The following is a 23,266-nucleotide window of genomic DNA, read 5'->3' on the forward strand; positions in this document are numbered from 1 at the left end:
ATCTTTTTGGATCATAATGGTGGTCAAGAAATTCTTCAGTCCGGTTTAAGAAACAGCTTTACTCAGGATTGTTAATGATATTTTACTTTCAGCTGACTCTGGTGTTTTGACAGTTTTAGTGCTTTTGGATTTAACTGCAGCCTTTGATACCATCGATCACAACATATTGTTGTTAAGGCTGGATAAGTGGCTAGGAATCCGAGGGGGTGCACTAGATTGGTTCAAATATTATTTTACTAATAGGACTTTTTCAGTTGGTAACAAGTCTGTATTTTCCTCCACTGCTCATTTGAAATATTGTGTTCCACAGGGGTCTATTCTGGGTTCTTTGTTATTTTCTTTGTATTTGTTATCCCTTGGGTCCATATTTCACAAATATGGTATTTCATTTCATGAATCTGATGATACCCAGATAAGGAGTCCTTAAATTCACTACATAAATGTTATGATGAGGTCAAACATTGGATGGCTGTAAATTTTTTGAATCTCAATCAGAGTAAGACTGAGGTTATCGTATTTGGACCAATGGCTTCTGATGGGGCTGTCAGGGATCAGCTCGGCTCATTATCTGGATTTTGCAAACCCCATGTCAAAAATCTTGGGGTTATCCTTGATTCCGACCTTTATTTTAATAAACAGATCTCATCAATTGTTAAGAGCTACTTTTTCCAGCTTAGATTTGAAGAAGGTATGCCATGCTTTTATTATATCGCGCCACGACTATTGTAATTCACTTTATTCTGGAATCAGTAAATCACATCTTTCTCGGATGCAGATGGTTCAGAATGCTGCTGCTTGTTTTCTTACTGGTTCTTAGAAAGTTGCATCCATTACCCCAATTCTGGCCTCGCTTCATTGGCTCCCAGTTGAATTTAGGATACAGTTTAAAATTTAACTTTTGGTTTTTAAGTCACTGAATGGTGCTACCCCATCTTATCTGGCCGAATTAAGGCCCCGTACACACCAGTCCCCTCCGTACGTTCCCCTCAACAGCAATTGTTGGTTGTGCCAAAGTCAAAGATTTGCCTTTGTAGTTCTAGCACCAAAGTTATGGAATGCTCTGCCAATTGAAATTAGGTCAGCATCATCAACCCAAATGTTTAAATCAAGACTTAAAACACACCTGTTTTCGATTGCCTTTAACTGTATATGAGTAACTCTGGTATCAATTTAATAATAATTGGTTCCTTTATCTTATTTGTTTTAATATTTATGTCATTTTTTGCTTTTTGTTTGTTTATTGATTTACTATTGATATTTTTTTATTTTATTGTACAGCACTTTGGTTTACACTTATGGCGTTTTTTAAATTGTGCTTTATAAATAAATTTTGATTTGATTTGATTTGAGTTTATTATACTGGTGGTGAACTTATAAAATAAATTTACTGATTTAAACCAATTTAAAAAACAATAAAGTTCAAGTATGAAACAGAGATTTACAAAATTTAAATGCATCAATATATTTGAGTTGATCTTTTTACTGACACCTTAATTGTATATATGAATAAACTATAATGCTCTGAGGCCAAATAGGAACATACAAGGACACTTTTTAAAAAATATGAATTACAAAACCTGCCTACATAAATTACAAGCCCTGTTAGAGACACAACTTCACAAATGGGCAAACATACAATAATGTATTGTGCAGTAAATAAAACTTGGGAGGAATTAGTCAGTTTATTCTCAACATACTCATGCTATTAGTCAACATCTTCTTATTTGCCAAAAAACTGTCTGTGTCAACATCTGCTCAGCTGACCTCATTATCTTTGACAACTTCCTTATCTTTAGTGATCCCTCTATTGCACAAAGTTTACCTAGAATTCCAAAAGGCTCCTCTCTGCACTGCTATTTTCCAACCTCATATCCTTTTCTTTGCTTGTTTCCACCATATTATCTACTGCAATGGAAGCTGTCCATCCGTCTCAGGTACACTTCAACAATTATTGAGTGCTTAACACTTCTGCTTGAAGCCTGGAACATACTGTAAATACTATCTTTTCAACATTAAACATAAGGGTTGGCTACAGCAAATAAATAATGAGGGACTTGGTACTCCTAGTGTCTTGTTCTTGACTATCGTTCAAGTCTGTCAACCTGAAAAACATATTCAGTGAATGAATGTCTGTAAATATCCAACAGTTAAACACTAACTAAACTTAATGCCTTTTAGTGAGGTATTCTGCTCAACTTAAAAAGCGTGGATCCTTCTCACAAGGTAATGATTCCTGTAACCATTTCAGTCCTCCATAGACATCAGTCTTTGAGTCAGGCTCAAAGGCACTCTGATATAAACCTATTTTTAAAAATCATATATCACAGCATCATAATACTTTCCAAGCACTTCTTGTATAATACACTGCTTCAAAATTATAATACATAGTATCATTTTATTCATTTTCTGAACCAGCTGTGTTTAATTATGGTTGAAGAGGATCAGGATCTACAGCATATCCCTGGTAGAAGTTTGTTGGTTAATATGCTTTCAGGATAGTATCAGAAAGCATACTAACAAACAAACCCAAATACAATCACCCCAATTAATCTTACGGTCAACAAAATAACTTTGGATAAAATGTACATGTAACTTTATTGTTTATAAATTTTGAAGCCGTGTTTTCTACAACACATTAACACTAATTTCTTTAAGATGAAAAAATTCAGCATAAATAAATTTGTATAAGGAGCTTTAGAAAAGATGACATTTCCTAAACTACCTTTGTGCTTTTATCTCTATAATATGCTATTGACCAGAATATTCACTAGACCAGCCTGTACTAAACATTCTACTAATAAAAAAGAAGAAATTTAGGAAGAACTGGAGCTTTCATTATTATACCCAAACAAAACTCTTACATTTTAAAATATGAAATAGTATTATATAACTATCAAATTCCGAACCTTCCTCTTTTTACTGATCTACTGATCACTTATACAGATTCAGTAATCTTCATAGAATCTATCCACTGTGCTAGGCACGCTAATTAATTAGGAATATTTGAATTCTAGCTATCACAGCTAACACTACTTACATCACTGGAAATTTGTAAGTTTTCCATAATGTGGATTGTGAAAAAAAGCTTTCAATTTTTTCTTCCATTTAAAAACAGCATTATACAGTATCATCACACCTTGAACAATACAAACTATTACTTCCTAATGTATTTCTGTTTAAATATTCTTACACTGCATTTTTCAGTTGTATTTGCATATAATTTGTTTACCTTCCCACCATTTGAGAGTTGTTGTATACAGGGATGTTAGGTGTGAATGTATTATTATAGGGTCCAAAGTGGCAGTTTGGAGAACCAAACCACTCGTCAAATCCATGACGCAGAGGAAGAAACTGAGGTTGATGACCTAAATGCCTAAAACAAACAAACAAAAACATGAAAATCGTACTATAAAGTTAAAACATATTCACAATCACAATAATTTTAATCATTTTTTGCAATTGGAAATACATTGTACACCAGGAGAGTTAACTACATGTTTTCAATCAACTCTCTACATGTTGTTGAGAGCAAGTACTGACAATACATGTTAAATCTGATATTACAAAATGTTTTCATATTTATAATGTGTTATTCACTGAATGATGGTTCCATACATCCACTATTGAACCCACTTAACAAGTTCTATGCTGCAGAGGGTGGAGTCTGTCCTACTGACAATAAGTATAAGGTAAGTTCTATATAAGGCCACAGTTTACTTCAGAACTTACTCATGCATATTTTGACACACATTCATGCCAGTCCAGTTTAGAATTGTTAATATAAACAAAATAATACAACAAAAAAGAGTTTGAGATGTGGGAGAAGACCAGGGAACCGAAAGAAAAACACACAGATACACATGGACTTCACAGACGCATAAAAAGACTTCACAAAGAAAGTGCTCTGGCTGAGTTTTGAAAGCCAGGATTTGAAGTGGGAGGTAGCAGTGCTAACTAATGCACCAGAGTGTCACTCATGACGTACAGTATCTAATGCGCAAAAAAAAAAAAATCAATTTTAATCACTTACTTAAAATGTATGTATTATATAAAACCTTTAATCCTCACTCTATCAGCTATCAAGTGAGGGACTGTGTATGGAAGTCTATTAAAATCAATAGTACTGTGACAAATCATTATGGCTGTGGGTAATAAACTCCTTAATCATGATACTTTGAACTCCAAATATTTTACCAGACAAACAAAGTGCTGATTTTATTTTTTTTGCTAGAACTTATGGTCTTTGTACAAAACACACATTGAAATAAGGATAACTACAGTATAACTTAATTTGCAGCACCATTCAGTACTAATGGTATGATGACGATAGTCAATTGAAAAATAAAGGAAATAAAGGTTATAACCAATATAGAAAGCAGTAAATATTGCATGTGAAATCGCTTTGATTTCATATTTACCATTTTCCAATGATTTTGTTGACATAGCCAGCTTTCTTAAGCATTTCTGGAATGAGAATCTCATTTTCTGGGATCCCTCCCATAATTTCCTGAGGAGTATATCCTGCCCAGAATTAAAATTGTAAAATTACAATAATAAAAATGTTAATCAGTGGACAGTGTGGTGCAGTGAACAGTAAAAAACAGTCTACCAGTTCAACCCTAAGCACAATGGTATTATATGACCTTGAACCAATCACTTAATCTGCATCTACATTGGTCTTAATAATTAAAAATACCAATTAAATACAGCTACACATATTGCAATACAAACTTAACCTAAATAATTTTCAAAAGTGAAATTCAAAATGTATACTGAGCTACAAACAACTATCAATGTAATGTTTTGACATTATATATGATACTGTCATAAAAAAAAACAATTTCACAAATTCAAAACAATTCATTTTCAATTTGTTTTTATATAAGTGCTTTTAGCAACAGTTATGCTCAAAATACTGGACAGATGGTCAAGATGTGAAATAACACAAAAAATATATTGTAGGAATTAACACAGAATTGTAAACTTAAAAATATATTTAATGACCTACAGTCTAGTATAGAAGGCATGGTGTTTGAAATCAGGTTTCTTAAAGCAGAAAAACCACAACTCTTAAATATATTTCTTTTAAGTTTCAAGAGAAAGCCAAAGAGCATATCAGAACACACAGAGAATTGTTTTGTGTCATTTTTTTAACTGAATACATGAAAAAATGACAACTAAGTCTAAATAAGTGCTACAGTATGTGGCACTAAATTACTTACCATTCCTTGCATGAGCATTTGTAGTATAGAATCCATTTCGTATTGGCAAACGACCAGTTAGCAGAGCAGCTCTGGCTGTAAAACATACGTTTTTTGTTTTTTTACAATAGTGAAACATAACAACAAAAGAGAATTATATATAAGTAAGAAGAGCACCTTCATTAGAGTTATTCAAATCAACTTGAAAGTTGACCTGAAGATAGACATTCTAAAAAAATAAAATACCACATTTCTGGATTTATTACAGATTTTTTACATGTTCTGGAGAACAGCAAACCCCTACTTGTGTTGTGGGACTTATCTTAACTGCAAGAGGTACAAAACAGGAGTCAACCAGTTCTTCACACCACATACTCATGTACAGTACACAAACACAATCACCGACTCCAAACCTATGAAAACAGTTTAATAGTATGTCTTTATATAGAATGAGCAAATCAACACAAACAGTGGAGAACAACTGCTGCAGCAATGCTGCCCATTATGTGCCCCTATAACTGCTGAACTATACTTTCAAATTATGTTATAGCAATATTACTGCAATCATTTCAAAAATGGCAATATTTAAAATAAGAATTTATACATTTTTCACTAATTATGTTTTGCACTACATGCAACTATGGTAGGAGCAAATGGAGAAAGCAAATGCATTTACACAGAAACTGTCAAAGATCAAATTTTTAAATGGATTAATGAATGTGGAGTAGTTGCAATCCTTGTAATATACATACTTCATTGGAAATAAACAAATAATGCAAAATCATTACTAAAAACACTACTTCTTAATCTCAAACATCAATGCTACTAAACGTCTGAAATGTTTAAAGCTGACAGGTTCACTCCTATATACTGCATATACAACGTGAGGTTTACTGTTGTTTTAAACTGTGAATGTTCAGGTTTCATGCTGAAATAAGAATTAAAGACAAATCAATAACCAAAAAAGGAAACAAGCCAAGCCTGACCAAGATATAATTAAAATGAATATTCAAATCCCCAAATTTAGTTTGATTAGCATATCTGAATAATATTATGCTAATAAGGGTAGAACATGTACTGCCACTATCCTCTTTTCAGTGAGGGCTTACTTATTGAATTATTCATTATAATAACAAGAGAGGCTTTCTGAGAATTCTAACCTACACATCAGGTGACCCCTTTTTAACCACAGCAGCCTTTTAATTACTGGTACTAGCGCCTGCTGCCCTGGAAGATCTCAGGGGGCCAGGATACCATGTTGCTAAGAAGACTTTTTAACACAAACAGCACTTGGCTGAAAGAGCATGATCTCTGATCAGTACTGCTTGTTTCAGATTATCTGTGCAGAGGTGTGGATTAGAAAGAACATATCATTGCTTCATCGTATTTTTACTTTTTTGAATTAATTTTTTTTCTTAAATGATGTTGCTGCTACATCAATTTAAAATAATGTAGTAATCAAAAAAGAAACAGAACTGTAGATGAAGGCATGTATTAACGTGACGTGTATTAATTGAAATATGAAAAGAATGTGGTCCTTGAAAAGATGTGGTTTTGATGTAACATTCTCAAATCCATCTAATCTGTGAATTTCCCCTTGGGATTAATAAAGTATCTATCTATCTATCTATCTATCTATCTATCTATCTATCTATCTATCTATCTATCTATCTATCTATCTATCTATCTATCTATCTATCTATCTGTCTGTCTGTCTGTCTGTCTGTCTGTCTGTCTGTCTGTCTGTCTATCTATCTATCTAATCCAATTTAGAGAATAGAACATTTGGCAGAATAGAACATGAGGTTAGAACCAATTCTGGACGGTTGCAGAGTCCACTTTCACACACCCACACACTAGACCAATTAAGAATCAACAATTAAACGAACAGGTACAGTGTTATGATGTGGAAAGAAACCAGGAGTACCTGGAGTAAGGCCCAGAAATACATAAGGAAAATGTGCAAGCTCCAAACAGACAGCAAAGGGGCGAAATTCCAGCTGAGGATACTGGATCCATAAGGTGCTAATTAGTCTGTCAATATGTAAAGCCTCAGTGACTCCCTCCAATGTTTTTTGCGCAAGAGAGCCAACAGCCAATGAATGCTGCTCATCCAGAAGTACAATTCATGTAATGCAGCAACAATAAATATGGAATATGAGTGAGACAGGCTCATTTATTTGATGTCTTGTGTATTACATATCTTGAAAGAGTGGAAAAAAGGGCAAAGATTGTGGCTAAACTCACCATACCTGTTAGCCCTCCAAACAACATAAGCTCCATAATTTTATTAGCTGTTACAAAAGGACATGAGCACAACTGTTGGAAGGTCATCACACAGTTGTTGACCTGTTGACATGCCTAGTGCTTTTCAGTCGTGTAAACTGACATGGTCCAGCAACGAGATTAGCAACTGCAGTCAGCAAGTCTGACATACTCAATGACTAGAAGTTGCATAATGTGATATTGGCTTAAGGTAAAAAAAACAGGTTCCATTGACTTTGACTTTAATATCAACAGTATGTTGGTTTAACATACTTGTTATTCAATTAACAACAGTTGTGTACTCAAAGTTGTGAAGGAGTCATACTAATCACGGCAGTAACATACAAAGGCAAGGACAAACCCATAAGTGGGTTTATAGGTCATCAATAAAAAACAATTAATCCCAACCATGCATTATCAAACAAAGAAAAAATTGGGAGTACAAGTAATGTAACCTCTAGTTTTTAGAATAAGGGTGTAAAACATACTGAAAAATAAGATGTTCCATCCCATATCTAAACATTTGTCTCAAATATATTCAGACACTGCTAAGATGTTACCAACATCTTATCTATAATATCAAGCCTCTTAAATAAATGTTATTTGTACAGTAAGTCATCAAGTATCAAGTAAGTACTAAATTTGGAAAATATGTGGTGTTTTCTGTTCTGCCTTTCAACAATAATCAGGTCAACACAACCATTTTGTTTTTAACCATAAACACCAAGTTTGCAGTAGTTAGATATTGGAATAATGGTACTGAATAAGTGGTTTAGAGATACTTTAAAAACTATCCACTATTCTGCATTGAAATTCTCAACAGAAGAGTTCATTTAAATGTTCAGACATGTTTTAAATAGCCACACAAGTGAAATAACAAAAATAATCAGAATACCTATGTATATTAACAAATAAAGGGAATGATCCTCAAATCTTTGTGGCTGATTCACAAGAATTGAAGAATAAGAGGCCATGAATGGCAAACCAACTGCAGATTAGTGACAGCTCTACCTACAGTACACGACTGTGCTGCACCCCTGAGTGTCAACTAGTCAAATGTATTTTTGTTGGTATATACAAGTTTTTAAATGGTTGCACTAAGCAGTTTGACAAGAAAGGTGACTATGTTAAAACATGATGCACTTGTTTGTTCCATTTCACGGTTTTGTTTATTTTAATAATTACCTAATGGATGTAATTTGACTTGTGCTTGTATGTCACATTGTAATCAATGTTTAAAAAAAAGGTAGAGTGTTTCAAAAACATAATCATGTAATACGCACTCTCCTGAGTGACACATGATCCCAGGTATAGTTTGTGGCAATTGTATTCTTTGCAGAGTGACATTTTGTGGTCCAGTGATAAGATGTCTGTGAAAAATATAAGGTAAGTGAAATGTAGTAAAAAATGTATATATTTTAAAATGATTTGCATCAATGTCATAGGCATCAACACAGACATTCATAAGTCAACCATTTATAAAGTGAATAGCAGGTCATTCCAATTTTCTAAAGAGCTCTAACAAAGTACCATGTAGAATTTGAAAGGCTTTCAATTGCCAAGGTTAATTACTCATTAGCATTGTTAAAAGTACTATAACAAAACTAGGTAAAGAAAGGGCAAATTGACTCCTGCTGAATGCATGTTCAGGTTATTGTAATCTTTATTAAAGAACTATGCACGGAGTTTAAGACCACTATTTAGATAACTTTGTCAAAGTGTTTTAATATGAAGCCCTGAAACATGATTATCACTATTTAGACTTGCTTGTACCCATTGTAGATTTCCTTTTTGTTTTCTTGCATGGTAACCATGTAACTGATTAATCTACTACGTGTAGCTCAATTACATGTCAAGGGACTATGCTGTACAGAGCTCTATAGCAAAACATAGATGCATCCACTCTTGCTTGTTTATGATTGCTTTGCATGTTTAATAAATAATGAACTGTTTACAAGTGTTTCTTTTAATAATCAATGTTTACCTTATGGATAAATAATGGTTGTTTTTAAAAGATGTAAAACAGAGAATACTGCCAGCTTTCAGTGGGCGTTCCACTAAAAACCAATCAGCTACATACCAGCCTTTACTTGTAAAATATTAAATTCGCAGTTCCCATTAATATGTTTTCAGTAGCTTGAAATTGTATATAATAATAAATGTTTATGTTAAGTCATCCCACTAGAATGTGGGATAAGTGAGAGGTTCTCCTTTACACTCACTTTTTTATTCATGTGCAATGAGCCTTTAACTATTACAGGGGATAAATATCATGGAGTAGAAGCAAACAATGTCATCTTAGGTGATGTTTTTGTAATATGTAGAAACAAAATAGGAGAAAAAATGGCAAAAATACATACTGTTATACTCTGTGAAGAGCTTAAGGTTCAAAACTAAACAGAAAAATGTGAAGAAATATATTTGGGCAAATATAAAGAGAAAAACATAACACAACATAAAAAGTGGAAGCAAAGTCAAAATATTGGGGACTACATTAGGTTGTGTGCAAATAAAACAGTGAAACTTGTAAGAAGTAGAAGGAAAAGTTACCAAACGACCATGGAAGGAAGAGTGATGTTAATCAAAATGGTAATCCTTCCCCAAATATTGTATAACGTTGTAGCATTCCACCCATCCAGTAATGTGATAATATAAAATGAGGGAGTGCTTTATGTTCTTTTGGGACTTGAAATGTGAAAATGTTGGGATAATTAAAATAAATGATAAAACAAAGTAAAGTGAATTATATTAAATTGAAAGGAAGGTTTTCTAAATTTGAAAAAAACTCATAAAATTTAAATATTCATCAACTACAGTCAATGTTACACTAAATCCTGAATGCAAAGTAGCTGAAATGATAAAATATCAAATAGGTAATGAACAAAAAGAGAGTAAAACTATAGAACATACCTAAAAAATTCAACCAGTAATATTCAATGCCTCAGACCACTACAAAAAACAGTACAATTGTAGAATAAATAAAATAAAAAGACGTGAAAATCGGATAAAAAATCTGCACTCACAAGCCAAGACAATGAAGTAATGAGGAAGGATTACTTACTGTATCAAGAAAACATTCTGAGATAATCTCAAATATCTAAAGAAGAATTACAAAATACTGTAAACACTTTGGCTTGGGATGGTTAAGTTACATAATGCCATTCCAACTAAATTGACAATTTTCAAAAGAAAGGTCAGCAAAGTTGTTAAATGCTCTACAGTAAACTGTCGCAAAACAAAATTAGTAAGTTATGCTTTATGGACATGTATGGATGTCCATGAAGTATAAAACAAAAGAAAGGTGTAAAAAAAAATTTTTAACACCACATTACAACACAAGAAAACATCCTATGTGGACTAGAAATTGAACAGAAAATAGAAAATAGACAATATAAAATAGCAAATACTGTAAAGGATTGGTTTAGACAAGAAATCAGAAAGTCTACTGTACAACCACTACTATGCAAACCAAGTACTTCTAAGTGGAATTTTACAAAGAGTGTAGGCAGAGGTAAGATTCTGTGCAATTAAGGACTAGGACCAGACAAAAATCATAACTGAATGGATATTACAAGAGCAAACAAATGGTTAAGTTAAAATAATACAGAAAAATATGGATGGATGGATGTAGAGTGTGGTATAAAAAAGTTAAGAAAAGACCAATTTTTATCCTAATAAAACATACTAAGTAGTCTAGCGCTAGAAAGAACAGAAAACAGCAAAGTAAGGTTAAGAGTAAACAAAAAGAGATCAGATGAAGAGTAACTGACCCTAAGTGTTGGATTTTATACAAGAAAAAAGTGTGTACATCTTTAAAACAAACTTGGCAGCTAAAAAATGGAGGTATTCAAAGTAGAATCTGTTACTGACTAAATGGTATACTTAAGTATCAGTATTTTTGTTTATTTTTTTACTCACTTTCATACCTTGTTAGGTCTCAATATGTAATCTTCTTTGTAGCTTCACATGTGGTCATGTTGCATAGGTCTCTCTTAGCATGGATCATGAACAGGGTAAGTTTGTGAGTTATACATTTTACCTAAAACCATACCTATTGGCTCGTTCTCCGCTCACCATTGTTCAGCTCCACACCACTGCTTCAAGGAAAGGAAGCAAATGGAAGAGAGTCCTAAAGGTAATACAGCTACAAAGCCAAAAAATAAAAAGCCCACATCAAATGTACTAATGTATGATATTATATTTGGAGATCTCAACATATTTTAGAAGACTCTTGTTTATTATTTTGATACAGCAAATGCAATAAATTGCAGTATATTAGATAATTAGGAGCTACAATTTTACGAAAAAGGTTGGTGGTTTAGAAATCGGATGGATTAAGAGAAAGTTTTGTTACTATGGTGATCTATGTAAGTGACCTTGATTGAGCTACCAGGAACAAACCTAATGCAAATACAAACACTTTACTATATTGTAATATTAAACTACTATGCTTTGTTTAGCTTTTTCTTTTTTAGTTATGTAAAGTAAATATAAAATGCCATCTTGAAATTGTTTTATCTGCAAAAATTAGAAGCCTCTCACATGTACCAATTGTTTCTCATGTGAAAACATTAATAACACCTATGTATTCCATACAAGAATGTCAAAGAAAACAATCTACCACCACAGGGCAGGAGTCCATCATTGGACACACTAATGGACCCACACTATTTAATAAAGGGCCAAATTTGAGTAATTAGTCAACCTACTCTAATCATTTGTTCATGAAATAAAAGAAAACTTACACATGGGAAGAAGATGGAAATTTCACACAGACTGTCCTAGGGAAGATATTTGAACCCACAACTCCCAGAGGTATCAACTCTAACCACTGTGAAGCAGTCATTCATTTATCAATTGCATAAACTCACTTAATCTAATACCATTTCTTTATACATTCTGCATACATTTTTAGTTCTTCCTACCTCTTAGCAATACTTTAGAGCTAGTGAAAAGCAACTATAAATATAACTGCCTTGCTTTTTTGTAAATCATTTAATAATGTCTAATCAGAATGCTTGATAATGTTTTCTGAAAAAGAGACAGGCCGATGTAGATAACTGTGTTTCTCTTAAATTGTCTTGGATTACTGCAGTTTTGGGATGTGCATCTTGTTAAAACTGAACTAAAGATATTTTTAAAAGTGGCAAAGTGTGTTTCCTAGTTGCTATGATCATGCTTTTAAAATTATCCATCCATCGTTTTTTAAGCAGATTCTTGAAAAATATTATGTTTGAATAAATACACACTCAATTAAAATAAAATGATTAGCTGTAGGCATTAGAAGTAACCTATAAAACTGGATTTTAATTTGGTTAACTGACAGCCCACAAAGAGTACATCTAAAAGGAGAATGTCCCACGTTGTCTGAGGCCATTAGTGGATCCCTCAGGGGTCTATTCTTGAAGTGGCACTTTTTCTGATTTATATTAATGGCATTGATTCTGGCATAGTTAGCAAACTTGTGAAATTCTGACACTAAAATTGGAGGAATGGCAGACACTGAGAAGGCAGCAAGAAGAATTCAAAATGACCTGGGCAAGTTTCAGAACTGTGCAAACACTTCGCAAATGCAGTTTAATGTAGAAAAGTGCTACATGGTGTTAAAAAAAACAAAACAATTATAAACACAGGATGGGAAACATTGTCCTACAGGAAGCAACCTCTAAAAAAGATTTAGGGGTTTATGTTGACACAGTGTTTTTATAGTCTATGAAGTACCACATCTGGAGTATCGTGTGCAGTTCTGGTCACCACACAACACAAAATAGCATTTGAAGCTGTGCAGAAGAGAGCAACCAAGTGCATCCCAGGACTAAAGGACATGCTGTCCTCTGACAGACTCAGAAAATTAAATCTGTTTAGATTCAAGCAGAGGAGGCTGTGTGGGGACCTAATCCAGGTTTTTAAAATCCTCAAATGCATTCATAAAGTAGGTCCAGCAGAATCCTTTCAGCTTAAGGTTGAATCACATACTCAAGGTCACCAGTGGAAATTAAGGGGAAGTGCATTTAAGACTGAAGTCATGAAGCACTTCTTTAGGCAAAGAGTTGTGGGAATCTGGAACAAACTACCATGACATGTTGTTGAAGCAGAAATCTAGACAACCTTTAAGAAGTATCTGAATAAGATATTGGGACAGCTTGGCTAAACAAACGAGCATGATGGACTGAACGGTCTCTACTTATTTGTCATGCTACTACAGTGTGTTCTTATGTATTTTAATACTTTCCTTTTGATCATGGTGCTGAAGAGTGAAAATGTGTTGCATATTGATCAGACACGCAAGTATGAATTTCACTGTACTCCATAAACAACTACCACCACTACTACTACCTTCACTACTACTATTATTACTTAGTGCAAAACATTCACCTAATTGTTGCATGAGACCTTTGACAATGCCTCCATAATAAATCAGTATAGTACTATAATATAAAATTTAAATCCCTCTTCATTGCACCTGTTATACTTTTACAGGCTCACCTGTATTGATAATTAATTATTGCAATCAGTTTTTGTCATTATAACTTATAGCAAAATTACAGTTATTGCTAGTAGTCACAAATACAGAAACATGAGCTGACAATATAGTAGGTGGCAGAATGACACATCATTAGTAATAAACTTAGCAATTGAAATTAAAAATAAATAATAAATACATAGACATATGTTTTACATTAAACAATAAATACATTCATATTAGAAGTAAACAAAATTTAACAGACAGAACAAATTTAAATAAGACAGCAAAATAGAATTGTTAATGCAAATTGATTTTCTAATGCGGTCATTCTACTTGTATTTACTCAATAATAAAAGCTTCTGGAACTAGTTAAAATTAAATGCCTCAATTTTTTTTCCTACCTCTATTATACATCATATGTTAATGAAATAATGTTAATTTTCTGTTTAATTTATTTCTAATTATTATTAGTATAAAATTACATGTTTTTTAAAATGAAGTTGTTTAAGTAAATTAAATAAATTAAGTTCTTTTCAATACATTTCAATAGTGCATTTAAAGTGAAAACAGATTTTCTAAATGCATTATGTTTCTTTTAATAATATTACACATTATATTTTATGTACAATAATTATTGTATTGTGTAGCTGTTAGTGAGACTTGACTGAAAGCTTTAGCTCTGCCTTGATGTTTGATCATAACAGGCATTTCCCAGTATCTGTGTAATTTTATGCAGCCTTTACTGGTTTGAATTATCTTGCAATCAGATGTGTTTCTCTTATTTGTCTTTTATTGTATTCATGCTTTCTTTTCTATGTACCTTGAATTGGCTCTCAATATAAGTGCTAAACACAACATACAATGACAAGCAGAACTCAAGTGAAATATACTCGGAAAGAAACACAAGTACACTTAATTACATTTCAAATTGTTCAACTCTATATAATAAAATACTGCTCATTATTTTCTTACATATGGATTCTGTATGTAAATAACAAGCATTTGATAACAAAGCAGTGCTGAGTATTAAACCACAGTAAATATTTTAATAGTTAAATTGTAGAGACTTAAAGAAAGCCGCTACTGATTTATAGCAATGTAATGTAATCCTTATACTATACACATACACACTAAACAAGAAACGTTTAAGAGCTTTTAAAAACATTAACAACTGAAACCTACAAGGAGAGCAAAGAGGATTTGCTGTATAGAAACTAGGAAAAAGCATTCCTTCAGCTGCCATTTGGTCCAAATTTGGAGTTTCCTTCGAAGGCTGGCCAAATACTCCTAGATCACCCCAACCCATCTACAACCAAAATAAACGAGTGGTTAGCATCAACATTTATGCTTGGTTTAACTTATTTTCAGTTTAACTATCTCCTTTTATGGGCGGCACGGTGGCGCAGTGGGTAGCGCTGCTGCCTCGCAGTTGGGAGACCTGGGGACCCGGGTTCGCTTCCCGGGTCCTCCCTGCGTGGAGTTTGCATGTTCTCCCCGTGTCTGCGTGGGTTTCCTCCGGGCGCTCCGGTTTCCTCCCACAGTCCAAAGACATGCAGGTTAGGTGGATTGGTGATTCTAAATTGGCCCTAGTGTGTGCTTGGTGTGTGGGTGTGTTTGTGTGTGTCCTGCGGTGGGTTGGCACCCTGCCCAGGATTGGTTCCTGCCTTGTGCCCTGTGTTGGCTGGGATTGGCTCCAGCAGACCCCCGTGACCCTGTAGTTAGGATTCAGCGGGTTGGAAAATGGATGGATGGATATCTCCTTTTATTAAACACTTTATCATATTTCATTGAAAAATAATAAAATCCTTACTAATTTTATGATTGACATCATTCATGAAGCATAGACTATAGGCCTTCCTTTGCATATAGTTTACATATTCAGTGTAATTTTTATTTTTTAATGAGTATGTGCTTATTAATATAGTTATTATTGACTTTTTTGTTGGTATTTTCAAAATTTAGCTAACCTGCATTTTTCTCCCAAATAAGGGTTTCTTATATATTTACCCTTATTTTTTTTTTAATCTTAGAGACTCTGAAAACAATACGTCTGGTGTCAAATTTACATTTTTACATAAAGTTGTAGGAGCTGAAACCAACATCACTTGTTTCTAAATCACACTGGTGCAATCACACAGGTAGAATTATATGATTTATACAAGTCATCAATGTGAACCTCACTTATTTTGACACCTACTATCAGAATAACTACAGACCAGTGGCGCTTACTTCTCACATAATGAAGTCCTTTGAGAGACTGGACCAGGACTATACGAGTCCTCTTGTGGTAGACCACCTGGACCCACAGCAGTTTGCCTATTGGAGAAAGATTGAAGTGGAGGATGCAATTATCTCTCTGCTCCACAAAGCTTATTCTCACCGGGACAAAACTGGCAGCACTGTGAGGATTATGTTTTTTGATTTCTCCCGTGCCTTTAATACCATCCAGCCATCCCCGTTAAGGGATAAACTCAGACATATGCTGGTGGATGACCCTATGGTGTCCTGGATAATGGACTATCTGTTGGCAGGCAACAATTTGTGAGACTCAAGGAATGTGCTTCTGATATGGATATGAGAAACACTGGAGTACCACAAAGAACAAGTCTGTCTCATTTTCAATTCACACTGTACACCTCTGACTACAAATATAACACCAGGTCAGAGATCCTACTCTGCTGGGCCCTTGACCAAGACCCTTAACCTGTAATTGCTCCAGGGGCGCTGTACAATGGCTGACCCTGCGCTCTGACCCCAAGGGGTATGCGAAAACTAACAAATTTCTAATATGAGAAATCGTATAAGACGAAATAAAGAACAAAAAAAAAAACTTGCAGAAATTCTCAGATGATTCTACACTTATGGGGAGTATTGATAATGGGGATGAGACAGAGTATATAGGGGCCAGGTAGAGAAGTTTGTTTCTTGGTGCAAAGAGAATTGTCTGCATCTTGACATCAGTTAAACCAAGGAATTGGTTATTGACTTCTGCCACACCAAAGAGCCTGTACAGTATATCTGGTCACGGTTGAAGGAGTGGATGTAGTGGTGGTCCACTCCTACAAGTACTTGGGATTCCACATTAATGACAGGTTGGATTGGTCTCAGAACACAGAGAAACTATATAAGAAAGGGCAGAGCTGGCTCTTTTTCCTTATGATACTGTGTTCCTTTAATGTGGGAAGTGACATCCTTTACATGTTCTATAACTCTGTGATGGCCAGTGTGATCTTTCATGCTGTGGTGTTCTGGGCTGGTAACATCACTTCAAGAGAGGTCCCCCAAATTAACAAGCTAATTAAAAGGGCAGGCTCAACAACAAGATGCACTCTGGACCCCCTGGAGGTAGTAGCAAAGGGGAGAGTTAAAACAAAACTGAGTGCAATTATGAACAATGCTGCACATTCTCTCTCTGACACAATAACACTGAGGACTTTCAACCAATGAATTATTCAGCAAAAAGTGTGTCAAGAAACACTATGGGGGCTCCTTTATACCAACAGCAATATGTCTGCATAATACCTCACTGTCACTGTCACTTTCACTTTCTTGCTTTATAGTCATTCTGGTGCGTGTGCATCAGTCCATTCGTTATCACATCTCAGGTTGTTACATTAAGAATACATTTTTACTTATATAGCATCTTTCCCCATGCTCAAAATGCTTGATAGTGTTTTTCCTATCAATACTATTGGTCTCTGTTAACACCCCTTAATTTGTGTTTTTCAGTCTGAGTACTGTGTTCTGTTTTGGCTTCAGCAATACAAAAAAGAAATAGCAGTGCTAGAAAAAGTCCAGGGGAGAGCAACTAGAGCGATTCCATCAGATTAAAGGAAACGGAGATTAAGAGGGGACATGATTCAATTATTAACCATCATGAAAGGAATTAGTACAGCACATCCTGGATGTTGGTTTAAAATAAATTCTGCAACAAGAACGTGGGGACATGGTTGGAAACTTGTTAAGGGCAGATTTTGCACAAATGTTACAAAGGTTTATTTCACACAAAGAACCATAGACACAAAGAATAAATTTCCATATCGTGTGGTGGAGAGTAGAACTTTAGGAACCTTCGAATCTCAACTTGAAGTGTTTTTGGGCAATCTAGGTGAACAGGATGGACAAGCTTTTTGGGCTGAATGTCCTGTTGACGTCACAAGTTTTTAAACTAACACACACATCTGTGTGATGTGGGAGGAAATTTGACACAGATAGAAAAAACGTGCAAGCTAAACACAGAGCATGACCATACCAGCATAGTATCTCTTTTGTGAGGTAGTTTACCTACCCACTGCGCCACCATGCCGCCCTCTGTTAACTTCTTCAAAAATAAATGCCCTTTTCAAGCCCATCGGAAGTATGCGTTTTGTTTTTCTACTCACGTCATCCATCAGCATGATAATTATGTTCGGTGTCGAAGCATTCTGCATTAACCGAGAGCTGCAGCTATTTAACAAACTCAGGAAGATGCAAAAACTTTCCAAGTACAAGAGAGCCATCGCGTCAGATGTATGAAGACGGAAGCAAGTCATATGAAAGCTTTGATCACGTGGTACGGCAAATGCAGAGGCGCGGAGAGAGAGAGAGAGAGAGAGAGAGGGGAGAGCAAACTAGAGCGGGCGGTAGAAGTTAAACGGAAACGTTAAGTTTACACATTGCCTACGATGTTCTCCTCTGGTTTCTTAGCGGTTAGTATTACAAACTCGTCCTTGCAGATCACACGTAGCTGGTGTTTACACTTATTTTAAACCGTGTTATTATACATTAAGGCAATTAAATTTACATCAAAAAATCAAGTAAACATCCGTTTTCCAGGCCGCTTTTTCAAGTTAAACGCTGCAAATGGGCACTTTTGAAAGAGGCAGCATCCCGACGAGACGACCCCCCATAGCAGGATACACTCAGTACTAGTGATAAAAAGAGTTCATGAAACCATAGCTGGCAGCCTGGTTCAGTTGACATGAGTTAGTATTGCGCCGATAGTCCGAGTGTTATTATCTTTCACTTGTCAAAGACGTGCGTGTTTGAGTTATACGCGGGTCTAAACGGACCCCGTATGACTGCTGAGTATGTCTACACTTAATTCTGGTCACCTTTAGCATTTTTTCACTGAAATCATCTTAAGTTTCTGTGTGAAGAATATAGACATCTGCTATCCTACCCGTGTCACAGTAGCAGAATATGCTCATTTATCATTATACCATTTTTACCAGTTTTGGGAGGTCCGATTATAACTCTGCTGCCTTACAGCTCCAGTGTGCACGGTTTCCGCTTGCAGCCATTCGTTTTCCTTTCCTCCATGTGTTAATGAAGAGCTCTACGATCTGCAGATTTTTATACTGGTCCAAAATTACATGACTCTAAATTGATAGGCAGGTTTGAATGAGTGTGTTCTTCAGTGTGTATATAAAAGAATCACCCCCTTCAAAATATTCACATTTGGTTGCATTGCAGTCTGAAATGAGGAGACACACACACACAAAATATTTCTCCAGCTGTATTTACTCGATACAACTTAAAGATATAATAGCAACACATCAGAAAAAGTTAAACAAACAGAATCACTGAGACGATTAAAGGATCACCCCCGCTGTGCCAATATTTTGTGTTTTGCTTTGATTACAGCCATGAGTCTGTTGGGATTACTTCTCTACCAACTTTTCACATCAGACTGTGCAATATTTACCCACTCTTCTTTACAGAACTGTTCAAGCTCAGTCAGATTACAGTCCACTAACACGTCACAATCTAATCTTCAGGTCATTCCACGTATTTTCAATTAAGTGTAAGTCTGGGCTCCGACTAGGCCACGCAGGGACATACACTTTTGTCTCCTTCAGCTACTCTGCGCTCAACTTTACTGTGTGCTTCATTCAGGTCATTCTCAGGTTGTTCTTCCTATTGACAGCTTTCTGGCAGGTTTTCCTCAAGAATTTGACAGTATTTTGCCCCATCCATTTTAAACCTCCCACTGGTTCCATTCCATCTGAACTAGTGTGGTGCTGTGGTGTCACCCGTTGCATGGCTGCACTAATCTGGGATCCTACGTTGGTATATCACGTTGTGGGTGCAGCAATGCGCTATATCAGCGTGTGCTCCTAACCTCCCTCTCTTTCTCATTTTTTCTTCTATCTTGACAAGTGCCCCAGTCCCTGCCGCAGAGAAACACCCCCACAACAAGATGCTACCACCTCCATGCTTTACTGTAAGTATGGTGTGTTTTGAATGGTGAACTGTATTTGCTTTCTGCCTGATACACCATTTTGTATTTGGTCTCATTTGATCATCCTTCCATCCTTTTTCCAACCCGCTGAATCCGAACACAGGGTCACGGGGGTCCACTGGAGCCAATCCCAGCCAACACAGGGCACAAGGCAGGAACCAATCCTGGGCAGGGTGCCAACCCACCGCAGCTCATTTGATCATTACTCCTTTTTCCATTTGGCCTCAGAATCTTCATTTTGGCAAAGCTCCATTGAGACTTGATGCGACCTTTCTTGAGGAGTGGCTTTTGTTTATTGCAACCTGCCCATACAAGCCACATTTGTGGAGCATTTCTCATACTGTTGTCACATGCATACAATGACAACTCTTTGCTAAAAATTCCTGTAAATGCTTTAAAATTGCCTTTGGCCTGTTGGTAGCCTCTCTGACCAGTTTTCTCCTCGTTGTTTTATCCAGTTTGGAGGGATGGCTTGATCTGGGAATGGTCCAAGTAGTACCAAACACTTTTCACTTCTTGATTATGGACTTTATGGCGCTTCGATGGATTGATAATGCCTTTGAGATTTTTTTGTATCCATCTTGTGACTTGTGCTTGTCCACAACTTTATCCTGAGATCTTTTGACGGTGCCTTGCCACTCACAGTTGATTGTTTGCTTTCCGTTGCACTTCCAAGCACTGGAATGCTCCAGGAATAGCTGAACGAATCAGAACGGCTATAGTTGATTGCAGGTGGAGGCCAATCAGCTTGGTGTGCAATGGAGAAGGTGATGAGTTACACCTGATTGAGTTTACAAGTATTGATCTTTTAACCATCTCAGTGATTCTGTTTTTTATTTTTGGTCTGAACTGTTGCTATTCTATCTTTTACTTGGCTGCTATAAGTTGCACTGAGTAAATACAGCCGGAGAAATATTTTTTTTTGAGTGTCTCATCATTTCAAGCTGCAAAACAACAAAATGTGAATACTTTGAACGGGAGGGGGATTCTTTTCTATGCACACTGTATGCAGTGAAGTGGATGTGAATAAAGCATGCTAAACAAAAAAAGGAAAGCTACATTTTAGTCCATGTTAAAATGTATAATGAACTCTTCTGCTGGCATGTGTCTCCTAGTAAGAAAAAACAGCAAATAGTGAAAAGCACCACAGGCACATAGGGAGCGCACAAAGAACCAATAAATGAATTACTATGTTAATACGAAAAGATACCCTGCAAAGAGTACCCTACTCAGGCAGCGACATTCTGCTTGCAAGCCAAGCTGTACAATAACAAGTTGTTGGTCATTAGGAAATAAGGGGCTAATAACTCTAATTCTATTTGATAAAAAAATCATCAGTTTTATTTAACTGGAGAACAATTACACTGTTATGCTGTGATTGCATTCTCTTAGCTCAGGTTTATTGGAAAAGACTCTCAAAATGTTTATTCAGTGTGATCAATGAAACCCAATCTGCTTTTATTCCTATTAAAGAAACAAATCTACACAGCCAGGCATCACTACGTCTAGAAGAAAAAATTATTGTAGACAAAGTCTTAATGAATTTTTAGATTTCATTACTATTTTTGAATGCCTGGAATGTTGTTTTTTTGGTAATTTACAGTATATCCTGGCTAACATAGCTGCTGCACTGTTTTGTTTTATTTTGGATTTGTGGCACCAACATCGCCTCTTAAGGTCTATATCAGTTTTCTCTAAGTGCCTCAGTTTCCAGTCACATCCTAAAGACGTGTATGTTAAATGATACGCTTGGTAAGTTTCAGGTCAAAGTTATTTCTTCACAATCATGGTATATATTAGTTTGCCACATGAAATTGCACATAGAAGTGAAGCATATTTTATAAATTAAAACAACAACAAAAAAAAAAACAGCCTGCTCTTATAGTGGAGCTTATTGGGTACTGGTGTCCCAGCCTTAAAATTTACTTAATATGTCCATTTTCCCAGTCAAAAATGTTATCGGTTATTGATCCACATCTTGAGATTACAAGCATATTGCAAAACAGCATATCCATCCCATTTTCAAAAGGGAAAGAAAGCAAAACACCATAGTGAGATTCAGTCATTTTAAAAGGAGACTGACTATGCACTTTATTTCATCAATTAACCTGTTTGTCTTCCTCCATAACACTATTTCAGTCCCTGGGCATGGATACACCTTGGAAAGTCATCATCAAGTGTTGTTACTGACAGTGGGTAGCGCTGTTGCCTTGCAGTAAGGAGACCCGGGTTCGCTTCCTGGGTCCTCCCTGCATGGAGTTTGAATGTTTTCCCCATGTCTGCTTAGGTTTCCTCCCACAGTCCAAAGACATGCAGGTTAGGTGCATTGGCGATCCTAAATTGTCCCTAGTGTTTGTGTGTGCCCTGCGGTGGGCTAGCGCCCTACCCAGGGTTTGTTCCTGCCTTGTGCCCAGTGTTGGCTGGGATTGGCTCCAGCAGATCCCCATGACCCTGTGTTAGGATACAGCGGGTTGGACATTAACTGACTGACTGAATGTTGATGCTGAAGTATGCTTCACTTTAAAACATAATTTGACGTGTCAAACTGATACATATAGCACGACTGGAATATCTTTTGACTTGAAAAATAGCAAACCTATTCTTTAAGTTACAAGGTGACTGTACACTGGCCTAGTATGAGTGAGTGTGCCATGTGGGAGACTGACATCTCATGACTTGTTCCTTCCTTGTACCTGACGCTGCCAAGAAAGACTTCAGCTGATTGCTTCTGAGTAAAAGAAAACCTGGGTTCAGAAAATGGGCAGAGGGTCTCCTTCTTAGTGTTCTCCATTTCACAATGCATTTTTAAAATTTCAACCACAATCTCTTCAGTGTATTTTGACAAGGAATGCCCATGATATTTACTTTGTATTATTCTTAACCTTTCAGGTAATGTTTGAATTAAAAATGCATTCGTGTCAGATTTTATCACTTTTAACCAAGTAAAATCTGAGCCATTTCAAATTTTGCTAAACTCTTAACTGTCAAGGGTGGTGCAATGGTTTGCAGAGCTCTGTAAAACTCAAGTTTGAGTCTTCGCCTACAGTCAAAGTCTGTCCGGAGTTTGTAGGCTTCCTCTGTGTCTGCATGTTTTTTCCATACAAAAAGATT

The 23,266-nt window shown here is 35.7% G+C and overlaps 1 protein-coding gene across 1 annotated transcript in view; it reads right to left on the reverse strand.

The window, feature by feature from the left end:
* galns (galactosamine (N-acetyl)-6-sulfatase) overlaps positions 1-18,471 on the reverse strand; it is a 91,758-nt gene extending 73,287 nt beyond the window's left edge. Inside the window, exons 1-5 of the mRNA XM_028809746.2 lie at positions 18,315-18,471; positions 15,115-15,238; positions 5,223-5,297; positions 4,419-4,521; positions 3,230-3,373 (exon numbers count right to left, since the gene is read on the reverse strand). Of these exons, the coding sequence (XP_028665579.2) occupies positions 3,230-3,373; positions 4,419-4,521; positions 5,223-5,297; positions 15,115-15,238; positions 18,315-18,464 (596 nt within the window). The 5' untranslated portion in view covers positions 18,465-18,471. The remainder of the gene's footprint in view (positions 1-3,229; positions 3,374-4,418; positions 4,522-5,222; positions 5,298-15,114; positions 15,239-18,314) is intronic.
* Between the last annotated feature and the right edge of the window lie 4,795 nt (positions 18,472-23,266).

This window comes from Erpetoichthys calabaricus, chromosome 9 (genome assembly GCF_900747795.2).
Source record: "Erpetoichthys calabaricus chromosome 9, fErpCal1.3, whole genome shotgun sequence".
NCBI classification, from domain to species: Eukaryota; Metazoa; Chordata; class Cladistia; order Polypteriformes; family Polypteridae; genus Erpetoichthys; species Erpetoichthys calabaricus.